Source organism: Cervus canadensis, chromosome 4 (assembly GCF_019320065.1).
Source record: "Cervus canadensis isolate Bull #8, Minnesota chromosome 4, ASM1932006v1, whole genome shotgun sequence".
In the NCBI taxonomy this organism is placed as follows: domain Eukaryota; kingdom Metazoa; phylum Chordata; class Mammalia; order Artiodactyla; family Cervidae; genus Cervus; species Cervus canadensis.
In genome coordinates, this window is record NC_057389.1 from 95,491,702 (window position 1) to 95,512,514 (window position 20,813).

The 20,813-nt window shown below is 55.3% G+C and overlaps 1 protein-coding gene across 3 annotated transcripts in view; it reads right to left on the reverse strand.

The window, feature by feature from the left end:
• The window catches only part of ADGRL1 (adhesion G protein-coupled receptor L1), a 49,761-nt gene that overhangs the window by 18,409 nt on the left and 10,539 nt on the right, over nucleotides 1-20,813 (reverse strand). For all 3 annotated transcript variants that reach the window (XM_043466922.1, XM_043466921.1, XM_043466920.1), the window contains exons 2-4: nucleotides 13,100-13,264; nucleotides 8,482-8,695; nucleotides 3,390-3,499 (exon numbers count right to left, since the gene is read on the reverse strand). In XM_043466922.1, coding sequence (XP_043322857.1) covers nucleotides 3,390-3,499; nucleotides 8,482-8,695; nucleotides 13,100-13,169 — 394 coding nt within the window. In that variant the 5' untranslated portion in view covers nucleotides 13,170-13,264. The remainder of the gene's footprint in view (nucleotides 1-3,389; nucleotides 3,500-8,481; nucleotides 8,696-13,099; nucleotides 13,265-20,813) is intronic.

Below are 20,813 nucleotides of genomic sequence, written 5' to 3' on the forward strand. Positions count from 1 at the left end.
TCCTCCTAGGGAGGATGTCGGGGAGACAGTCACAGGGTGGAGGGAGACACACGGGAGGACAGAGACCAAGAGAGACACAGGGTGGGGTGGGGAGAGGGGGTATACAGGTAGGCAGACGGACAGAGCCCTCAGACCGGAAGGGGCACCCTCAGTGCAGCAAGGCTGGGGAGGGGGAGCCCCAGCTGGGAGGCAGCTCCCCTGGGGGGGGCACCAGGAAGGGATGGTGGGGGGGTGGAGGATCCCCTTGGTCCCCTCCAGCCCTGTCTGCTGCCCTCCTGCTAGAACCGGGGGCCCAGGAGGGCATTCAGTGCCTCCCTCAGCCTGGGAGCACCACAGAGAAAACACGCAGAATGCCCTCCCCTTCTGTGCTGGCCTTAAAAAGAGTCCAGCTGAGTTTCCCCAAAACCCTCAGAACCCCACCCCCACCCCAGAAGCCAACACAGAGAGAGGGTGGCAGCGTCGGACACAGAATGATGGAGAGGCCTCCAAGAGCCCCATGGGGGAGACGCAGGCAGAGAGGGAAGAGGCTGGGGTTGGGGGGACATCACAGACGGGGCAGGACAGCAGGTGGGGGCACAGACACGCTCCCCCGCTCCCCCGGGGGCAAGCCCGAGGCTCAGTTTCTCTGCCCAGCTCCCCCCTGGGGGCCCAGGAGCTGGGAGCTCCCCAGCCTGCAGCCGGGATGGGCAGGCGGGCAGCACCTGGGGAGGAAGGGGGCACGGGTTAGACTGTGCTCAGCTGCAAGGCAAATCCAGCGTTAGTCGGGCCTGTCAGGTTCGTGTGCCAGGGGAGGGGGTGCCCCACACACCCACGGCTCCCACCCCCGACCAGCACTGGGGTCACCCCAGCCTCTGAAGCCCATGGCAAGAGGGGCTGCCCAGGCTGTGCCCCCTCCAGGCTTTGGGCCCCCCCGGCCCCTTAGGAACCTCTGACCAGGGCCTCACTCTCCTGCCACCTGTCTGTCGGGAGGAGCAGTGTCTGACTCCCTTCCCAGCGCCTCTCCCAGGGCCTGGTACACAGGAGGTGCTCAGAGAAAGAAAGGTCTGGGGATGAGTGAGTGCCAGGCCTCCCTGTTCGGTGGCCTGGCTTCCATCACCCTTGGAATGCCAGCCTTCTTCTGGGACCAGGAGTTAGCCCAGCCCCCCAGATACAGCCTCCGTATCAGTGACTGTGAGTGTGAGAGTGTGTGTGTGTGTGCCTCTGCTTCTCCCAGGGCTCAAGGTAGCTCTCTCCCATCAGACTGGGGGCTGCCCGTTCCCTGAGTCCTCCTGGTCTCTGTGGGTCATGCCCTCCCACCCACACTGAGAGGTTCAGCTCCAGGAAGTCTCTACACCTCTTCCCTACTTCTTTACCTGCATGGTATCCACTCATTTGGTTTTTTTTTTTTTCCCCACTTGCTTTTGGACACCACTTGGACCAGGAGACTTTTTTTCCCCCCTGCTTTTTATCTTGCTGGTCTCAGGAGAAACTGGGTTTGTCATCTGGTGTTAGTTTTATTTTCGATTACCCATAGCAGTAATAATTGGTAAAAGTCATGGTGAGTGGTCAGAAGAAAAGTAACGACTACTAAGTGCTCAGCGCTTATTAGGTGACAGGAACCGTGCTAAGCACCCCTCTGGCAGCGTTTCAAGAATCCTGTCTACAGATGAGCAAACAGGTTTAATGAAGTGAGGCAACGCGACTGACAAAATGGGTGCAGTCTCCTTCACATCTACGGCTGGGGGTGCACAAAGAGCTTTTACCCATGTTCTCCACAGTCCTGGCAGCATCTCAGAGGTGTTTGATCCCCTCCCACCATCACAGAGGAAGGTATAGGCTCAACTGGATTGAAAGGGCACCCAAACCATTACTGAGCACATCCTGAACCAGGCTTGGGTCTGGGCGCTGGGGAGGGGTTTGAAGATGAGGTCTCTGCCCTGTGGGGGGAGTTTACATCCAGCACTTTGCCACCACAAGTGGGCTCTGTGCTGGGCCCTGGGCTGGGTGCCTTGCACACATGACCTCCTGGACTCTCGCCTCCTTCTGCAGCAGCCCAGAGGAATTTAAGTCTTTTGCTCCAGTAGAAAACCCAAGGGCCGGGGCTGAACCTCGAACCCATTCTAGATTTTTCCACTGTGCTGTGCTCCCCAACTCCTGTCCCCCTTCCCCTGCTGGCCCAGCCCACAGGGGGTGGGCAGTGTCCCCAGTGCTGTGGGGAGGCTTCAAGGATCAGATGGGCGTCCCCCTCAGGCGATGACTGGAGGCCTCGGTCGCTGAAAGGAAAGGGTAAGGAGTAAAAGAAGAAAGCTATGGAAGCACATGAGGCTCCTATCTCCCCCAGCACGTCTGTGGTCACCTGCGAGGAGAAATCAAAGGTTGGGGGTTGGGGGGAAGGCTGGGGTGGGAGGGGAGAGGAGGGAGAGTCACAGGGCCTCCTGCTCCCCCGCCCCTGCCCCCCACACTCAAGACACCCTGGCGGCCCTGCCTCCTCCCACCTCTGCCCAGAGGGCCCTACCTCCAGGTTGACTACGTGAAGCTGGGGGTGGAGAGGAGGGAATGGATGATGGGGAAGGGGGGGGGGAAGCATGAGGGCTGGAAAGAAGGGCCATGTTAAGGGTGGGGTGCTGAGGAGGAGAGACCCTGTCCATGGTTTGCTTCCTTTGGTCGGGTGCAAGGATGGCAGGCCCCTGGCTCCCCAGATCACCTTCCTCAGGATGCTTGGGTGCCACCCTCAGTCCAACATGGCAGCACTTCCTGTGCAGACAGGAAGTACTAGCATGCTAATAAGCAAACCAACCAAGAGTTAGGAATCTGTGGAAGACATCCCTAGCCCTTCACATGAGATATGTTGCCAGGCCTCAGAGGGTGACCTGCCTCTCTATGGGTATAATGTCCAGCTTCCAGGATTAGGAAGGGGCAGGAGTGGGGGCCTGTGAGGAGTGAGAAGGATGAGAGAAAGGAGAGGGAGCTGAGAGGAAGTGGGGTTAGAGGGAAGAGCATGTGTCTAAGAGGTGGTCAGGAAGGGAAGGGATGTGGGAAGAGTTGGGGAAGAGGAATTAGATGGCAGTGAGGTCAATGCCCAGGGAGAGGAGAGATAAGTGTGCCTTGAAGTGTGGCCTTGAAGTGTATAACTAAGCCAAGGGCAGGTGAAGAAGCAAGGTGAGCAGGCCAGAGTAAAAAGAGTTGGAGAAGGTGCCCAGTGGATGGGGACAGAGTCAAGGGAAGGGGTGGGGTGGGGCAGACAGCAGTGTGGACAAGGGTGTCTGTGAGGGAGGGAGTGGGTCCAGCCATCCCTTGTGTTCCTGGCCCCAAATGGGCCTTGTGTGTGTGTGTGTGTTCAAGGTGTCTCCTCCTCACTTGCTTCTGGGAGAGGGAAGGGCCCGTGTTGCATGAGGAACAAGATGACTCACTGTAGGGGACACAGTCGTACTGCACCTCCAGGTACTTGTAGGTCCCGGGGCAGGGGTCCGGAAAGGCGTCGGAGCCAGCGACCACCACACACTGGGTGCGGTTGTTACACCTGTGGAGGAGAGATGGGGGGGTTGGGAAAAGACAAGCCTGGAACTGGGCAGGGGAGGCCCAGGGTCAGGAGAGGAATGGACATCTCCACATTGGGAAGAAACCATGGAGACCATGCCAAGGGCCTTATGTGGGTGTTGTTTTCTGTTTCCTGTCTGCTCTCTCCTTCCAGATAGGATTCTTCTATTTTCAGGCCTGGCACAGCAGGAAGCTCAGGGCTATGCCAGAGGGGTCACTCCATAAACTGTTTTTCCAGTCACCCTTCATCACTTTCATCCTGAGTGTCACCTGTGCCATTATGTCTTTTTTTCCCCCATAAATTGACCATAAAACTTGTCGTTTGTTCAATAAGATGTGAAGCCATACATATAAGGTGGTATCTTTGTGAACATGCTATTGATGGAATGCTCAGTGTTTGCCACCTCATACCAGGTCTTGATATGTCCCACCTTTTGGACAGAGCTGCCATGAGGCTCTGCAGCCAGAGAGGGGCAGAGTTGTCCCTTCATGCTGAAACCATCCTCAGTTCCCCATGTGGAACTCCCCCAAGTCCCTGTCAACTTCTCAGGAGGCTGGCTACCATGTAATGGGAAGTCTACTTAGCAACAACAAAAAGATGTTTCTTCTCTGCTGTCTTTACCCATGGTCAAGGTCTCCATTTCCTGGAGCAGGCCGAGTCTTGGCTGAGCAGGACAGCAACTTGACTGTGGGTGTGTAAGAAGTGGTTTGGTGCGGGGGCTTCCTGACAGGTATGGGGCAGAGGGGGCTCCTGTGTCTTCACTTCAGTCCTGCTCTTAATCAATGAGTGCTTAACTCATGAGCATCTCCTCATACCCCCACCCCTCAACTCCTTTTTTCAAAAATATAACACTGAAAAAAAAATATATATATATATATAAAACACTGATGGGAGGTGGGAGGGAGGTTCAAGAGGGAGGGGACCTATGTATACTTATGGCTGATGCATGTTGATGTATGGCAGAAACCAACACAATATTGTAAAGCAATTATCCTTCAATTAAAAATAAATAAATTAAAAAATATAACACTGAGCTCAGATGGTTAAACAGAGACTTCGTTACCTATGAACCAAAGAACTAGTTCTATTCCCCAAAAAACTGAAAGCAGGTGCATTCATCTACTGCAACCCTGAAGGTATATTTGTGTACAAATGCTTGTATATGAATGTTCACAGCAGCATCATCCACACAATCACCAAAAGGTAGAGACAACCCACTGACGAATGAGTGGATAAACGGAACACAGCTTATCCACACAATGGAGTATTATTCAGCCATAAAAAAGGAAGGAAGCTCTAATACTACACCATGGATGAGCCTTGAAAACATCACGCTCAGTGAAAGAAGCCAGCCCCAGAGGCCACGTGTTTCACAGTTCTATTTATATGAAATGTCCAAAACAGGCAAATCCAGAGACAGAAAGTAGATGAGTGGTTGCCAGGGACTCAGGGGAGGGGAGAGGGATGGGGAGTGACTGCTCAGGGTGACGGAGTTTCCTTTTGAGGTGATGAAAATGTTCTGGAACTTGACAGAGGCAGAGATTGCACAATATCGTGAATGTAATTAACGCCACTGAACTGTTCACTTTAATAAAATGGTGAATCTTTTGTTATGTGGATTTCGCCTCCAGGAAAACAAAAAGAGAAACATAGAAATGCTGGCCTTGTCTACGGCCATACCACCCTGAACGCGCCCGATCGTCTGATCTCGGAAGCTAAGCAGGGTCAGGCCTGGTTAGTACTTGGATGGGAGAAATGCTGGCCTTCCTGGAAAAACCGCATGTCCAGCCTCCCCTGCTGGGAAGTGCCTGTGACTGAGTCCTAACCTGGGAGGTAAGAGTGGGTATGATGTAGCCTTTAAGGGATTGGCCCCAGGGTGGAAGTGGGGGGCAGGGTTTCAGTACTAAGATAGAAGCAGGTGCTGGGGGTCTTTTCAATTCTGATTCTGTTTGTGAGCTAAGTCACTTCAGTCATGTCGAACTCTTTACAATCCTGTGGACTGTAACCCACCAGGCTCCCCGGTCCATAGGACTCTCCAGGCAAGACTACTGGAGTGGGTCACCATGCCCTCCTCAAGGGGATTTTCCCAACCCAGGGATAGAAACTGCGTCTCTTACATCTCCTGAATTGGCAGGCAGGTTCTTTACCTCTAGCCTCACCTGGGAAGCCGATCCTGTTTAGGTCACTGTACTTACTCTGGGGTGTCTCTGTCAGAGTCACAGAGCTGGACCCTGAACTAACGTAGTCTCCACGTGTGAAGATGGTGGGGCAGTGGCCTCATCACATTCCCTCGGCCCCAGTGACTGCACTACTGTGTACCCCACTCCCCTGCCCCAGAACTGAGACCCCATGAGTGTTGGAAACTAGGTGAGTTTCTGTGAAAGCAACTTGGGGAGATGGCAGAAAAAACTACAGACCCTGAGGCTGGTCTGAGTGAAGCGGGCAGGGAGAATCTGGAGAGGCAGTGAGTAGGAGAAAAGGGAGGCTGGACTGGGATGGTCCATGCAGGGGTGTTGGGAGACGGAAATTAGGGAAGAGGGAGAAGATCGCTGCAGGGAAAGAGGTTTTTTTTTTTTTTTTTTTTTTGCCATGAGCGCATGGCACGTGGACCTTATTTCTCTGTGCTAAGTTGTGTCTTATTCTATGTGACCCTAGGTACTATAGTCCACCAGGCTCCTCTGTCCATGGGGATTCTCCAGGCAAGAATACTGGAGTAGGCAGCCATTCCCTTCTCCAGGGATCATCCCGACCCAGAGACTGAACCCAGGTCTCCTGCATTGCAGGCAGATTCTTTACCGTCTGAGCTACCAGGGAAGTCCCCAAAGAATACTGGAGTGGGTTGCTGTGTCCTCCTCCAGGGGGTCTTCCCAACCCAGGGATCGAACCCGTGTCTCTTATGTCTCCTGCATTGGCTGGTGGGTTCTTTACCACTAGCACCACCTGGGAAGCCCCTGACCAGGGATCAAACCCATGCCCCGTGCAGTGGAAGCTCAGAGCCTTAACCACTGGACCACCAGGGAAATCTCGAGAGTAGATGTTTGAGAAAGAAATGGTGGAAGGGAGAGAATGAAGTGATTCCGGTCCGGCCCACCTACCTGAGCCACCTGACCACGCCCATTCCCTGCCCCAAGCTCTCAGAGGGCTTCTGATGACCCCATCCAGTGAGGTATTCTAGAATCCCCGAGGAGCTGTGGAGCTGGCTCCCAGGCCTCCTTCCCTTTTCTAGCTTTCTGCTCAGGGTCCTGGAGTGAACCCTATTCTCTCTCAGGCATTTGGCAAAAACTCAGTGAGCGCCTGTGGTGTAGCTGGCTGTGGACACGGTGGTGACAGACAGCACGCCTTTTCCCTGTGGGGCTGACAGCCCGGGGAGGGCAGACACAAGGGAGACATGATAAAGAGGCAATGTAGCCAATGGAACTGTGGGCAGAAGTCAGGACTAGGAGAAAGAAACAGGGAAGGGGCTGGCAAGTGGGGCAGGGCACTGTGATTTTAGAGTGTGGCCAGGTAGACCTCATTAAGAGGCTAGTCAGGCAAAAAAAAAAAAAAAATCCCTGAATGGGGGACTTCTCTGGCGGTCCAGTGGTTAAGACTCTGTGCTTTTAGTGCAGAGGGGCGTGGGTTCAGTTCCTTGTCGAGTAAATAAGATCCCACATGCTAGTAGCAGGGTGCAGCAAAAAACATAATTCAAATGAAAGAACCTGAGTAAGGGCAGGGAGGAGTCATGTGGGTTTTGGGGAAGAGCATTCCAGACAGGGGGAAGAGCCAGCACAAAAGGTCCCGAGGCCCTAGCAGAAGATGGGTGATGAGTGTAAGGAGTGGCCAGGTAACTGAAACCCAGTGAGGAGGAGCATGGAGAAGGTGAGGACTAGAGAGGACTCTGCGGAGTGTCCACGGCCTTGTGGACCTGAGGAAGACTTAGGCTTTTGCTCTGAGTGAGGTGGGCACCAAGGAGGGATCTGATAGGAGGGCAGGACCTGACTCAAGTGCTCATAAGTGCTCTCTGGCTGCTATGGTGGGAACAGACTATAGCAGGCAGGCAAGAGAAGGCAAGGAGAGGGGGCAGAGGATGCTCTAAGCAGCCGTGGGGGGGCGGGGCGGTTGGTGTGGAAGCAGCAATCAATCTGGGTTAAAAAAATTTTTTTTTTAAATTTGGCTGCACTGGGTCTTCATTGCTGTGTGCTAGCTTTCTTTAGCTGCGGAGACGGGTGCTACTCTTTAGTTGTGGGGCTCAGGCTTCTCATTGCAGTGGCTTCTCTTGTTACAGAGCACAGGCTCTAGGCGCACGGGCTTCAGTAGTTGTGGCACACGGCATTAATTGCCCCATGGCATGCGGGATCTTCCCGGACCAGGGATCGAACCCGTGTCCCCTGCATTGGCAGTCGGATTCTTAACCACTGGACCACCAGGGAAGTCCTAAATCTGCGTAAAATCTGAAGGAAGAGCTGACTAGCTCCAGGTGGTCTGGCTTGAGTGTGTAGCTTTGTACACCGCCCCCCCACTCAAACACACACTTACAGAAAGGAACAGTCTTCATACTCACTCCCTCCCTCACATTCTCACACACCTGTCTGACACAAGCACATAACCTTCTGCCGTCCATGTTCAGATGTCACCTCCTCAGGGAAGCCCTCTGGGCTACCCCTCAGCTCCTCTGACACCTCCCCCTGTCCTGCTATGGCTCTTACTTGCAAGCCCCCGCTAATCTTGGGGTGAGCATCTGCAGGCCACGGGCTCTTGGCGAAGGGTAGAGCCTGGGGAGGTGATAGGCTGACGGGGGGTGGGCTGGGTCTTACTGGCTGTTTGCATGGCACCTGGGCCCTAGTAGTTGCTCAGGAAACGTGGCGAATGCCTACAAGGAAGGGTGAAGGGGAAAGGGTGTGCTGGCCACGGGGCGCACAGAGGACAGGCACCTGATTTGGGGACCCTCGGGACTGCTGCCACCCCTTTCTCCTGGAGCCCCTCACCTCTGGGACATGATCTTGAAGGCGTCCGGCAGGTAACACTGCACGTTCTCCATCTGGAAAGGGTCGGCGTCGCAGATCTTGTCGTCTGTGCGCCCATAGTTGGCGTTCTCCACCATGATGACGTCGCTGCCCGGGCACCGCAGCTCGATGGGGTAGCCTTCACATGCCAGCTCCCGGCGCATCAGCCCAAACGGGAGCCCAGCCCGGCTCAGGCCTGCAGGGAGACGGGGGAGGCAGTCGGTCACCACCAGGCCCAGGAGGGGTGGCACGCACCCCTCTGAAGAGGCTCCACCTCCAGCTTGACTGTATCGGGCTACATGAACCTCAGTTTACTCATCTGTGAAATGGGCTGCTCGGCGTGCCCACTTGTGTAGTAAGGCCATTAGCCCAGCCCAAGAAGAGTCTGGCTCCTGGGAGGTGCCCTGTGAGCCCCTGTAGTGTCCTTTGTGAGAAGAGTGTCTTTACTTGGGGGCCTGGAGCCATGCCAGGGTAGCCTGTGTGAACTGTTAATGGATTAAATCAGGCCTTCCCCCCCTCCACCAATTCATATGCTGAAATCAGGCCCTAACCCCAAATATGTTTGGGGTCCCCCAAATAGAACAGCAGTCCCCAGCCTTTTTGGCACCAGGGACTGGTTTCATGGAAGACAATTTTTTCCACGGACAGGGGTATGGGGAGGATTGTTTGGGGATGTTTTTCATAAGGAGCGTGCAACCTAGACCTCTTGAATGCACAGTTCACAGTAGGGTTCATGCTCCTATGAGAATATTGATGCCACTGCTGATCTGACAGGAGGCGGAGCTCATGTGGTAATGCAAATGATGGGGAGCAGCTGTAAATACAGATAAAGCTTCACTTGCTGGTCCACCCCTCACCTCCTGCTCTGCAGCCTGATTCCAAATAGACCATGGTCAATTACTGGTCTGCGGCCCAGAAGCTAGGGACCCCTGCCTTATTTAGAGATAGCATCTTTACAGAGGTACTCAAGTTAAAATGAGGCCACTAAGGTGGGCCCGAATCCAATATGAATGCTGAAGAATTGAAGCTTTCAGACTGGTGTTGGAGAAGACTCTTGCGAGTTCCTTGGACACCAAGGAGATCAAACCAGTCAATCCTAAAGGAAATAAATCCTGAATACTCATTGGAAGGACTGAGGTTGAAGCTGAAGCTCCAATACTTTGGCCACCTGATGCGAAGAGCTGACTCACTGGAAGAGACCCTGATGCTAGGAAAGATTGAAGGCAGGAGGAGAAGGGGTTGACAGAGGATGCCATGGTTGGATGGTATCACCAACTCGACGGACATAGTGTGAGCAAACTCTGGGAAATGGTGAAGGACAGGGAAGCCTGGTATGCTTCAGTCCATAGGGTCGCAAAGAGTCGGACATGACTGAGCTACTGAACAACAACAAATCCAATATGGTGTTTTTATAAAAAGAGGCAATTTGGGCCCAGAGGCACACAAAGAGGGAAAGACGACGTGGAGACGCAGGGAGGAAAACGATGACCATCTATGAGCCAAGGAGAAGGGACTGGAATAGAGCCTGGTGGCCTTCAGAAGGAACCAACCTTGCCGACACCTTGATCTTGGACATCTAGCCTCTAGAACTGGGAGGGAATACCCCTCAGTCTGTGGTACTTGGTCAGGATGGTCCTAGCAAGCTATTAATAGTTAGTTCACTAACAATGAGGTTTCAGGTAGGCCTTTTGGGTCATGCATCAGTTGTCCTCTGGAGGGGCTGGAGATTGAGGCCAGCCATGTCCATGTGACTGAGCCTCAGTAAAGACTCTGGACACCAAGGCTCAGAAGAGCTTCCCCAGTTAGCAGTATAACATGCGTGGTGTGGCTCATCGTTGCCAAGAGAGTTCCTGCTGTCTGCGACTGCCCTGGGAGGGAACCACCAGAAACCCCCATGCACAGAACTTTTCCTGATGTTGCCCCATGCCCCTCTTCTCTTGGCTGATTTTCATCTGTGTCAGTTCACTGTAGTCAGCTATGTTGTTGTTTAGTTACTACATCATGTCCGAATCTTTTGTGACCCGATGGACTGTAGCCTGCCAAACTCCTCTGTTCGTGGGATTTCCCAGGCAAGAATACTGGAGTGGGCTGCCATTTCCTTTCCAGGGGATCTTCCCAACCAAGGAATCGAACCTGGGTCTCCTGCATTGGCAGGAGGAATCTTTACCATCTGAGCCAGCAGTGATCAACTATAACCGCAAGGGATGGTCTTCCCTTGTGGCTCAGTGGCAAAGTCTGGCGGGCTACAGTCCATGGGGTCCCCAAAGAGTCAGACACGACTGAGTGAGTGAACAACAATAATGGTGTTTGTGAATTTCATGAATCCTTCAGGCAAATCATCAAAGCTGAGAGTGGCCTGGGGCACTTCTCTAACTTCGCACCACCCCCATGCAGAGAGCAGGGAGGGTGTAGAAGGGAATGTCCTCAATGTTCTGGAAGAAACCACAGAGCCTGGCTTTGCTACTTCCCAGCTGACAGGCCAGGTGGGTCCTTTGGGCCAGGGTTTCTCCCGGTGTGGCCCCGGGCATATCTGCATTGTGTTCGGAATGCAGATTCTGAGTGCCCCCAGACCCCGGCCTGCTGATCTCGGGGGTGAAGGGGTACATCCACCCGTGATTCTCATGCACACTCTCGTTTGGTCAGCTGCTTCTGGCACCTCGCCAGGCCTCAGTTTTCGGATCTGTAAAATGGGCAAACTACAGCCCAGGGCTGTACTGGGAGGCTTCTGTGCTAGAAGATGTTCTTGAAGCAGGTGCTGTGGACAGTGAGGGCATCCCAGGGAGGGGGCCCCTGGCTTTCACTTGGGAAACTTCCTAGGGTTGCCATGACAATGGAAGAACCTGCCACAGGCGTGCCTGGCTCTGGGAGGGGTTGCATTGTCACATGTCAGCTCCCTTCCTATGCCTTTCAGGGACTGCAAGCTGGGACTCAGGAGCCAGGTCCGGGGTTTAGATCCTAGGGCAGCCACTCGCTGGCTGGTGGGTTCATGTAGTCACTGAACACCCCTGGGCCCTTACTTCCTTCTCTAGGGAGTTGACAACGCCTACCCCACGGGCCTCTGCTGAGGGGGTGCAGTGGAACTGGTCTGCAGTGAGCAGACAGGCCCCTGATTACTACTGTCAGGAGGATGATTAAGGCAGCTCGTCTCTGTGGGACAGAGTGGGCTCAGCACCATCCATGCCTGCCGGGGCAGCCACCTTCTTGCACACCGGTCCCAGCCAGGCCTATGCCGGGGGTCCAAGGGAAGCAGGGATGCACAGAGTGGTCCCGAGCCGCCAACGTGGAGACTGTCACTGGCGGATAAAGAGAAAGTCCCACTGCACGTTGGCAGCAGAGACAGACGGGCCCCCTTTGCTGCGATCTAGTCCCTCTGATGCCAGCTGGGGGCCCAACGGGGTTGGCAGCCAGGCCCTCGGGGTTTTTTGGGGTGAGTTGAGTCCCACTTGGGGAAAAGTTTTACATGTGTTCCTCCAGCGCCATCTGCTCCCACGTCTAATTTTAGTCCTTCCTGGGCCTGGGAAGGAGGCTGGGGGTGGAGGGCTGGCTCAGATGGCTCAGATGGGTCTGGGGGTGGAAGCAGCCCCGCCCGGCCCAGCTGGGGCTGTGGGGCAGGACCTGGACGGGTAGAGAACGCGGGTGCTGCGGGAGCGGAGGGCGCCAGCTGGCCGGAGCAGTGCCAAGGCCTGGTGGCACGGCTGAACGACGCCCCCTCTACCTTTGAGGCTCTCTGTGTGAGGGAGCGCTGGGGAGCAGGGCCCACCACCAGCGGCCTCCAAACAGGGCTGGGAAGGGTGGGGCAGGGGGCACCCCCAGGGCGAGGGCGAGGCCGGCGGGCCTCCTCTCTCTGCCTCTCATCCCGCGCTGCCCTTGCCCCCGCCTGGGCCCACTGTGGGGACAGTAATTGAGTAATCAGGCGAGGGTGGGCGGGCAGGCTCCGGGCACTAATTGTGGCGTGTGCGGGATCCCGGGGCCGGCATAGGGCCGAGCTGGATAATTAGTTGTTTTTAAATAAACGTCAGCGGGCATGCTTTAATTAAGCCTTCTTCCCAGCGAGAGCCTCGGAGATGTAATCACAGAGAGACGCGCACACACACAAGAGACAGAAGGGCATCGCCTCACCAGAAAGGCCGGTCCCGGTCCTGGAGGCCACAGCCCAAATCCCAGGCTCTAGGACTGCGGGTGGGACGAGCCCTGGAGCTCTGGGCTGGGGGGTGAGGGGCTGATTTGGGGACCCCTTGAATCAGGGTGTGTGATCACCAAGCCTTCATCTGCTCCAATTCTGCCAAACTGAGGCTGGGTGGGGGCCTGATTCTCTAACAAGGGATCAGGAGGTTGTGGTTGTTGAGTCACTAAGTCATGTCCCACTCTTTTACCACCCTACGGACCGGAGCCTACCAGGCTCCTCTGTCCATGGGATTCTCCAGGCAAAAAGTGGGTTCCCATGCCCTCCTCCAGGGGAATCTTCCCAACCGAGGGATCGAACCCAGGTCTCCTGCATTGGCAGGCAGGTTATTTACTGCTGAGCCACCAAGGGAGCCCTGGTCGGGGGTATTTCGGGGTTTCCTCCCCCCTCCCCTGCTTCGGCCCCCTCAACACCTACCTTGGGTGGCTGAGGTGACGAGGATGGCTGTGACACAGAGACTCCAGAGCGCAGCGGCCAGGCGGGCCATGGTGGTGGCCGGGGGTGCGTGCTCGGCTCTCAGTGGGCTGTGCAGGGGGCCCCGCCCCGCATCACCGGGTGGGCACCGCGGCCTGGTCCACCAGCCTGTGGAGGACAGGGAGAGTGAGGCGGGGGGCAGGGGCGGGCCGAGGAGGAGGGCAGGTCCCCTCTCTTTCTGCAGGTGCCCGAGGGCCTCTAGCCCGCCCCCCCCCAAGAGGGCTGGGTCAATGAACCTCCCTCAAGCCGGCACCCCTGGGCCAGAGGCTGACCCCTCCAAGGCCTCTGGCTCATGTTGCACACCCCCCCACCCTAACAGGTGGACCCACCCATTTGGGCACCTCCCAGAAGCACCTCCTGGGGTCTGCCAGCCCCCCTTCCCCAGGTGGCTGGGGTAATTCTTCGGGCAGTGCCAGCTAAGAGCCCACCTGCACCCAGGCAGGCCCCAGACCCTCCATCCCAGAGGAGAACCCTCTGGAAGCCTCTTGAAATCGAGACCCTGCCAGTTTGTCTCCCCTAGCCCAGCTTCCTCATCCAGCACGGTGTCCAGGGTGGGGGACCCAGGCGTCTTGGCCCAGGCCTGCAGCCTCCCGGTCTTGGGCAGGAGTCCAGGGCCCCACCCCCAGCCCCTTGGCTTCCTGTCTCTCTGGCTCTGGAAGCTAATTAGAATCCAGCTGGCTGGCGCCATAGATCAGGGACCAGGGACAACTAAGTCCCCTCTTTCCTCTCGGGGGGACCCTCAGGGTGAGCTGGAGACAGGCAGGCTGGATGAGGGGCGGGTGCAGCCCCTGGGGGAGCTGGGGAAGCTGGAGGAGGGGTAGGAGTTGTGTGTCCTCCCTTGCTAGCCCTCCCCTTCCCCAGTCTGCCTTCCCCGGGCACAGCGGCTTTGAGGGCACAGAGCCGGGTTCTGACCACTTCTTCTCCCTTCCAGCCTCTCCTCTTCTCACTGCTTCTGTCTCCCCTGGGACACTCCCAAGATGGGACACCCAGATCTCCACGCCTGGTCCTTTGCTTCATCTACACCCTGGTTCTCCAAGCATGACCCTGGTCCAGGGGCACCAGCCTGGACACAAACTTGCTAGAAATGTACCTTCTCTGAGGAGGGTCAGCACCCGTGTTTCTTTTTTTAAAAATAGTTTCTCTTTTATTTATTTGGCTGCATTCTTAGTTGTGGTTCACCAGCTCAGTAGTTGCAGGGCATGGGTGTAGTTGCTTTGTGGCATGTGTGATCTTAGTTCCCCGACCAGGGATCGAATCTGCACCCCCTGCATTGCAAGGCTGATTATTAATCACTAGACCACCAGGCAGGTTCCAGCACCCCATGTTTTAACTGGCTCTCATTCCCTGATAGCTCAGTTGGTAAAGAATCCACCTGCAATGCGGGAGACCTGGGTTCGATCCCTGGGGCGGGAAGATCTGCTGGAGAAGGGAAAGGCTACCCGCTGCAGTATTCTGGCCTGGAGAATTCCATGGACTGCAGAGTCCATGGGGTCGCAAAGAGTTGGACATGACTGAGCACCTTTCACTTCACTTCTAGTGCGCAAACCCTTGGTCTGTCCTCTCTCCCGTCCCCCCAGTCTGTCCTATGGGCTCAACACCAGGGACAAGCTCATACTTTCCAAGCCTCTTATTTACAGTTTGGAATCTCACAAGAGAGCCCTGATGACTGGTTCCTCCCCACCCCCCACCCCCCACCGACCAGCCCAGTAAGCTCCCTGGCCCCACTCCCGCCTCCTGCTCTTCCTCAAGGAGCCCAGACCCCGCCCCGGGCCCTTGGCACTAGTCACTTCCTCCGGAGGAATCTTCTGCCTGCCAGTTATTCACACTGCTTCTTCCTCTGCTCCCTGGCCTCCTTTAGACCTTGGTTCAAATGTAACTATTTCTCTTTTTTAATGGATGTGCCCCTCCACAGGCAGAGATCATTGCATTGTTTTGGTCCTGCTTCCACAACAGGCCTGAATGTTGAACAGTTGTTGTTCAGTTGCTCAGTCATGTCCAACTCTTTTGTGACCCCATGGACTACAGCCTGCCAGGCTCCTCTGTCCATGGGATTTCCCAGGCAAGAACACTGGAGTAGGTTGCCATTCCCTTCTCCACGTTGAATCAGTCTCAGAACCTGAACCTAGGAATCCTCCTCAATTACAACTCCTCTGCTCCCCTCCCCTTCATAAGCTCCTCCACCAAGTTCCATGGGCTCTGCCTCCCTCCAAAGTACCTTGTCAATCTGCCCACTCCCCAGGGCCCAAGCCACCATCCTGCTGCCCCCAGAGGCTTGTCCTGGCCTCCTCCTCTTCCCAGCCTCGCTGCCTCCACTCGGCGCTAAGGCCATCATTTAATGATGTGAATCTGAGTATTAACCTCCCCTCTGCTCTCCCCAGGGTCTCTATTCCTTACCAGGACTAGGGGCTGCGGGGTGACCTGGTGCCACCACGTTCTCCAATCCAACCCTCCCCCCGGTCCTAGGAGCTCCAGCTTCCTTCCGGCCTGAGCCCTTGCCTGGGCTGCTCCTCTGCCTGGAACACTCTCCCAGCACCCCATCGCCTGCTGCAGCTTCTCATCATTCAGGGCTCAACCTCAAGGTCACCCCAGCAGAGCAACCTACCCCGACCGCCCCCACCACTCCCGCTAACCTCGCTCGCCATCCTTTAGCCCTGTTTTTATTTTATTTTTATTTATTTTGGTCACACTGCGCAGCTTGTGGGATCTTAGTTCCCTGGCCAGGGATCGAACCCTTGACTCCTGCAGTGGAAGCGCAGAGTCTTAACCACTGGACCACCAGGGAAGGCCCTGAAATCACCTTTTTGTATAAGCAGGTCTATTGTCAGCCTTCCCCACTAGACCATGAGCCAGTTGAGGGCAGGGACTCAGCACAGCTTCTCAGGAAATAAAGATTTGGGCAGCTGACTCATGGGGCAGGATGTCCCTCCAGGCCTGTCTCCTCTCATGAAAAATGGAAAGTAATTTCCCAGCGCAACTCCCCCACCCCAACCCCCAGGACCCTCCCCAGCTCCCAGCCTTCAGCAAACTCTCCCCTTTACATCCTCAGCCCACAACAATCTCTCTCATCCCACAACCCTGTCCAGATGTGGCCCTGGATAGTTTCATTTTGCAGCATTCTACAATTTTACATGGTCCGGGGCGGCGGAGGGGGGCATCACCTCATTCCCACCCCCATCTTCTACCTTCCAGACTCGGGGTGGAGTGGGGAACTGATGCTAGGCTGATAGATGCTCCCCTCCCTGACTCTCCCCTAGGGAGTTTAACTGGTCAGCATTCTCCCTCTGGCTCCCTTAAGGGATTAAACTGGTTAGCGTCTGGTTAACGCTGAAGAGGCTGCCGAATGCCAGGCTCTGGGTACTGCCGGCCAACATGGGTCTGGGGTCCGACTCTGTCATTTCACGCCCCCAGGCCCTGAGTGGGCCCTCCCCACCCCCCCAGTTCCCTTGGCACCATGTTTCTGCAGGGTTCTTGTAAGGACCACAGCCCGCACACACAGTAAGCCAGCACAGGACCATCAGAGGATGCTGTCCCGGAGTGAGGAGGGTCAGGACTCAAAGCATCCATGAAGGAGCTTGCTCTTCTCCTCCTCCGGGCTGTCCCCAGTCCCCGGAACCCCAGGACCTCAGCCCTCTTTCCTTTCCACACCCCGCTCAGGGATTCCACTGGCATCATGCCTTTAGACACCATCCGGACCCGTGACGACTGCCGCCTCTGAATCCCAGCCCCATTTCTCTCCTCACATCTACACTTCTGTCTGAATCTCCAACGCACTTTGAGCCTGACCAGGCCCGACCAAACTCTCCATTTCAGGGCATGGTCCCCCCTGGCACCATCCTCCCAGGGCCTTGGGTCAGAATCCCAGGAGTCAAAATCTGGGCTTTCCCCTTCCCTCACCCCCACAGCCAGTTCAGGAGTAAGTCCGGGGTCTGCATCTCCAGAACAGCCCAGCGTCTGTCTGTCCATTCTCGGCATCTGTCCTCCAGATCTGGGCATTCCTATTTTCACCAAAGAGCCCTGATCCCTTCCCTGCTGCCCTCCAGCATCTCCACTCCCACATCCCTGGCTCCGTCTGGCAGCCAGAGGGGCTTTTTAAAAGACTGTAGTATCTCACACACATACACCCCGTTGTCTAGTTGCTAAGTTGTGTCCGACTCTTTGCGACCGCATGGACTGTAGCCCACCAGGCTCCTCTGTCCATGGGATTCTCCAGGCAAGAATACTGGAGTGGGTTGCCATTCCCTTCTCCAGGGAATCTTCCTGACTCAGGGATCGAACCTGGGTCTCCTGCATTGCAGGTAGATTTTTTCCCATCTGAGCCACCAGAAGCTTGGTACCTGCTAGTCGAGAATTCTGTCTCCCCGCTCCCCTCAGGTCCTGGCAACCACTCATCTGCTTTCTGTGTCTATGGATCTGCCTGTTTTGAGCATCGCATACACGTGGAATCAGATAATCAGTAGCCTTTTGCGTCTGGTTTCTTTCACTCAGCAAAATGTTTTTGAGGTCCACCCATGTGGAAGAGTGTGTCAGTTGAGTTCCTACTTCTGGCTGAGTAATATTCCATTGTACGAATGGACCACATTTCTTCATCCATTTGGATAAAAAATTTATTTTTTAATTGGAATATAGTCATTTACAGGGTTATGTTAGTTTTGGGTATACAGCAAAGTGAATCCATTATACATATACATATATCCACTTTTTGAAAAGATTCTTTTCTTGTATACACCGCTACAGAGTATTGATAGTTTCCTGTGCTATACAGTAGGTCCTTATTAGTTACCTATTTTAATAGTCTGGATGTGTCAAATTTTTTTTTGTTTTTGGCCATGCCATGTGCAGCATCTTAGTTCTCTGACCAGGGATTGAACCCGCTCCCTAGGCAGTGAATGCAGAAGGCAACGGCAACCCACTCCAGTATTCTTGCCTGGGAAATCCAATCAACAGAGGACCCTGGGGGGTTACAGTCCCTAGGATCGCAAACAGTTGGACAAGACAGAGCAGCTAACACCTAGGCAGTGAAAGTGTGAAGTCCTAACCACTGGATGACCAGGGAATTTCCTATCCATTCATCACTGATGGATACTTAGGCTGTTTTCACAGAGAGAACGTTTTCTTTCAATTTATTTATTTCTAATGGAAAGATAATTGCTTTGTAATATTGTGTTGGTTTCTGCCATACATCAACACGGATCAGCCACAGGGATACATACATCCCCTCCCTCTCCGGCTTACCTCCCACCTCTCACGCCATCCTAACCCTCTAGGTTGTCACAGAGCGCCGATCTGAGCGCCCTGAGTCACATAGCTAATTCCCACTGGCTACCTATCTTACATACAGTAGTGCGTATGTTTCTATGTTACTGTCTTCACTCATCCCACCCTGTCCTTCCACCCCTCCCACCCCCATGTGCATAAGTCTCTTCCACAGAGGGGACTTTTTAAAGACAATCTTGGGGCCTCCCTGGCGGTCCAGGGGTTAGGACTTGGTAATTTCACTGCTGTGGCCCGGGTTCAATCCCTGGTTGGGGAACCAGAATCTCACAAGATACGTGGCGCAGCCCAAAGGAAAAAAAAAAGAATCTTAACACACTGCTCCCCCGCTTAAATCCTTGCCAGGGCTCCCCCTCCACGTCCTGTGAGACCACACTCCTGCCCCTTCCCTGCTCCTCTGGCCACGCTGGTTCCCACCACGCAGTCCTGGCCTGTGTCCCTCAGATCTCAGCTCACGTCCCCTCCTCAGAGGTGCAGCTGGGCCCCCACCACCCTGCACCATGGCCTCTGGGAGTCAGCGCCCGCCTGTCCCATCCCCACCGTCCCGAAACCTCCCACGGCTCCGTTTTTCTCTCAGTAAAACAGGGCTGCTGCTTAGGGGAGCGGCAGAGCATGATGAATTCACACCCAGGGAACACGCAGGGCTACGCCTGGTGTGCAGTGAGTACAAGGCGTCCCCGCTGCGCTGTCGCCCCCACACCCACCGATCACGCCACTGCCCGTGACTTGACCTGTCCACTGGTGGATTTCCTTTGTACTCCTCCCCTGCCCCCAAGACGGGAAGCTCCCGAGGCTGTCTCCTGGCACTTAGATGTGCAGTACTAGTTGTTCAGTTGCTCAGTTGTGTACGATGCTTTGCGACCACATGGACTGCAGCCCGCCAGGCTCCTCTGTCCATGGGATTCTCCAGGCAAGAATACTGGAGTGGGTTGCCATTTCCTTCTCCAGGGGCTCTTCCTGGACCAGGGATCGAACCCGCATCTCCTGCATTGCTAGGCGGACTCTACCACTGAGCTATCAGGGAAGCCTGGATGTATAATAGGTCCACAAACAAATATTTACCAATGAACACAGGAATGGTGCTGGGGACGGCTAGACAGGGCATCTGCCCTGTGACCTAGGGGCCAAGCCTGACCCACGGAGACTGGGCATCCTTGCCTCAGGGGCACATTAAGTGTTCCCCATGGGCTGCTGCTGCTCCCGGAAGCCCCACCCCTGGAGCAGCTCCCCCACGAAGCCCCAGGCATCCCCAGGGCTGTCCCCACCTCAGGGTTGGAGCGGGGGGGGGGGGGGGGGGGGCTGGGCACTGCAGTTCTGTTCCCTCTCTTCCTGGCCTGACTGCACACCAACTCAGCCCTGGGGAGTTTCTCCTGCCACCTGGTGCTCACCTAAGTGAGGAACTGAGGTTAGACGTGGTGAGGTGGGAACCACCTGGGAGATCCAGGCCTGACCAGCCCTGAGGCCTTGGGGTGGATGGAATTGTATTCCCCCCAGAAAAGATACACTGGCGCCCTATCCCCCGGCACCTCAGAATGGGACCTTATTTGGAGATAAAGATGTAATCAAGTTAAAATGAGTGAGGTCATTAGGGTGGTGTGTGTGTGTGTGTGTGTGTGTGTGTGTGCATGCGCATGCACGCACACGCTCAGCCATGTCCGACTCTTTGTGACCCCGTGGGCTGCAGCACACCAGATTTCTCTGTCCATGGAATTTCCCAGGCAAGAGTACTAGAGTGGGTTGCCATTTCCTTCTCCAGGGGATCTTCCCAGACTAGGGCTCAAACCCTCGTCTCTTGCTTCTCCCGCTTTGGCAGGTGGATTCTTTACCACTGAACCACCTGGGAAGCCCCAGTAGGGGGGACTCTGATCCAATCAGACTGCTGTCCTCATAAAAAGGACGTGGACGCAGACCCACAGGCACTCAAGGAGACCACCACGTGAAGACAGAGGCAGAGATCAGTGTGATGCACCTTCCAGTGAGGGACTGCTGGCAAACCACCAGAAGCTGGGGGAGAGGTTCTTTCTCTGTGCCCCTGGAAGGAACCAACCCAATGCTTCAATCTTGGACTTCTGGTGTCTATAACTGGGAGACAATCCATTTCTGTTAAAGCCGCCCAGCCTGGAGTATTTGTCACAGCAGCCCCAGCAAACTCACACAGGGCGTCAGGGCAGGAGGGGTGGTGGTATGCAGGCAGAGATGGGAGATGGGCCCTGAGCCTCACAACTTCAGGAAAACCTTTCTGCTATAGGGTGTGGGGTGTCGGCTGGGACCTCCCGTTTGCCAGAACCACTCACAATGGCCAGGAGCGGCGGCTGACAGCTCCGTGTCCCATTCCGAGCACTTCTCGCCTGTATCTCATTTAATCCTCATAAGAACTTAGTAAGGA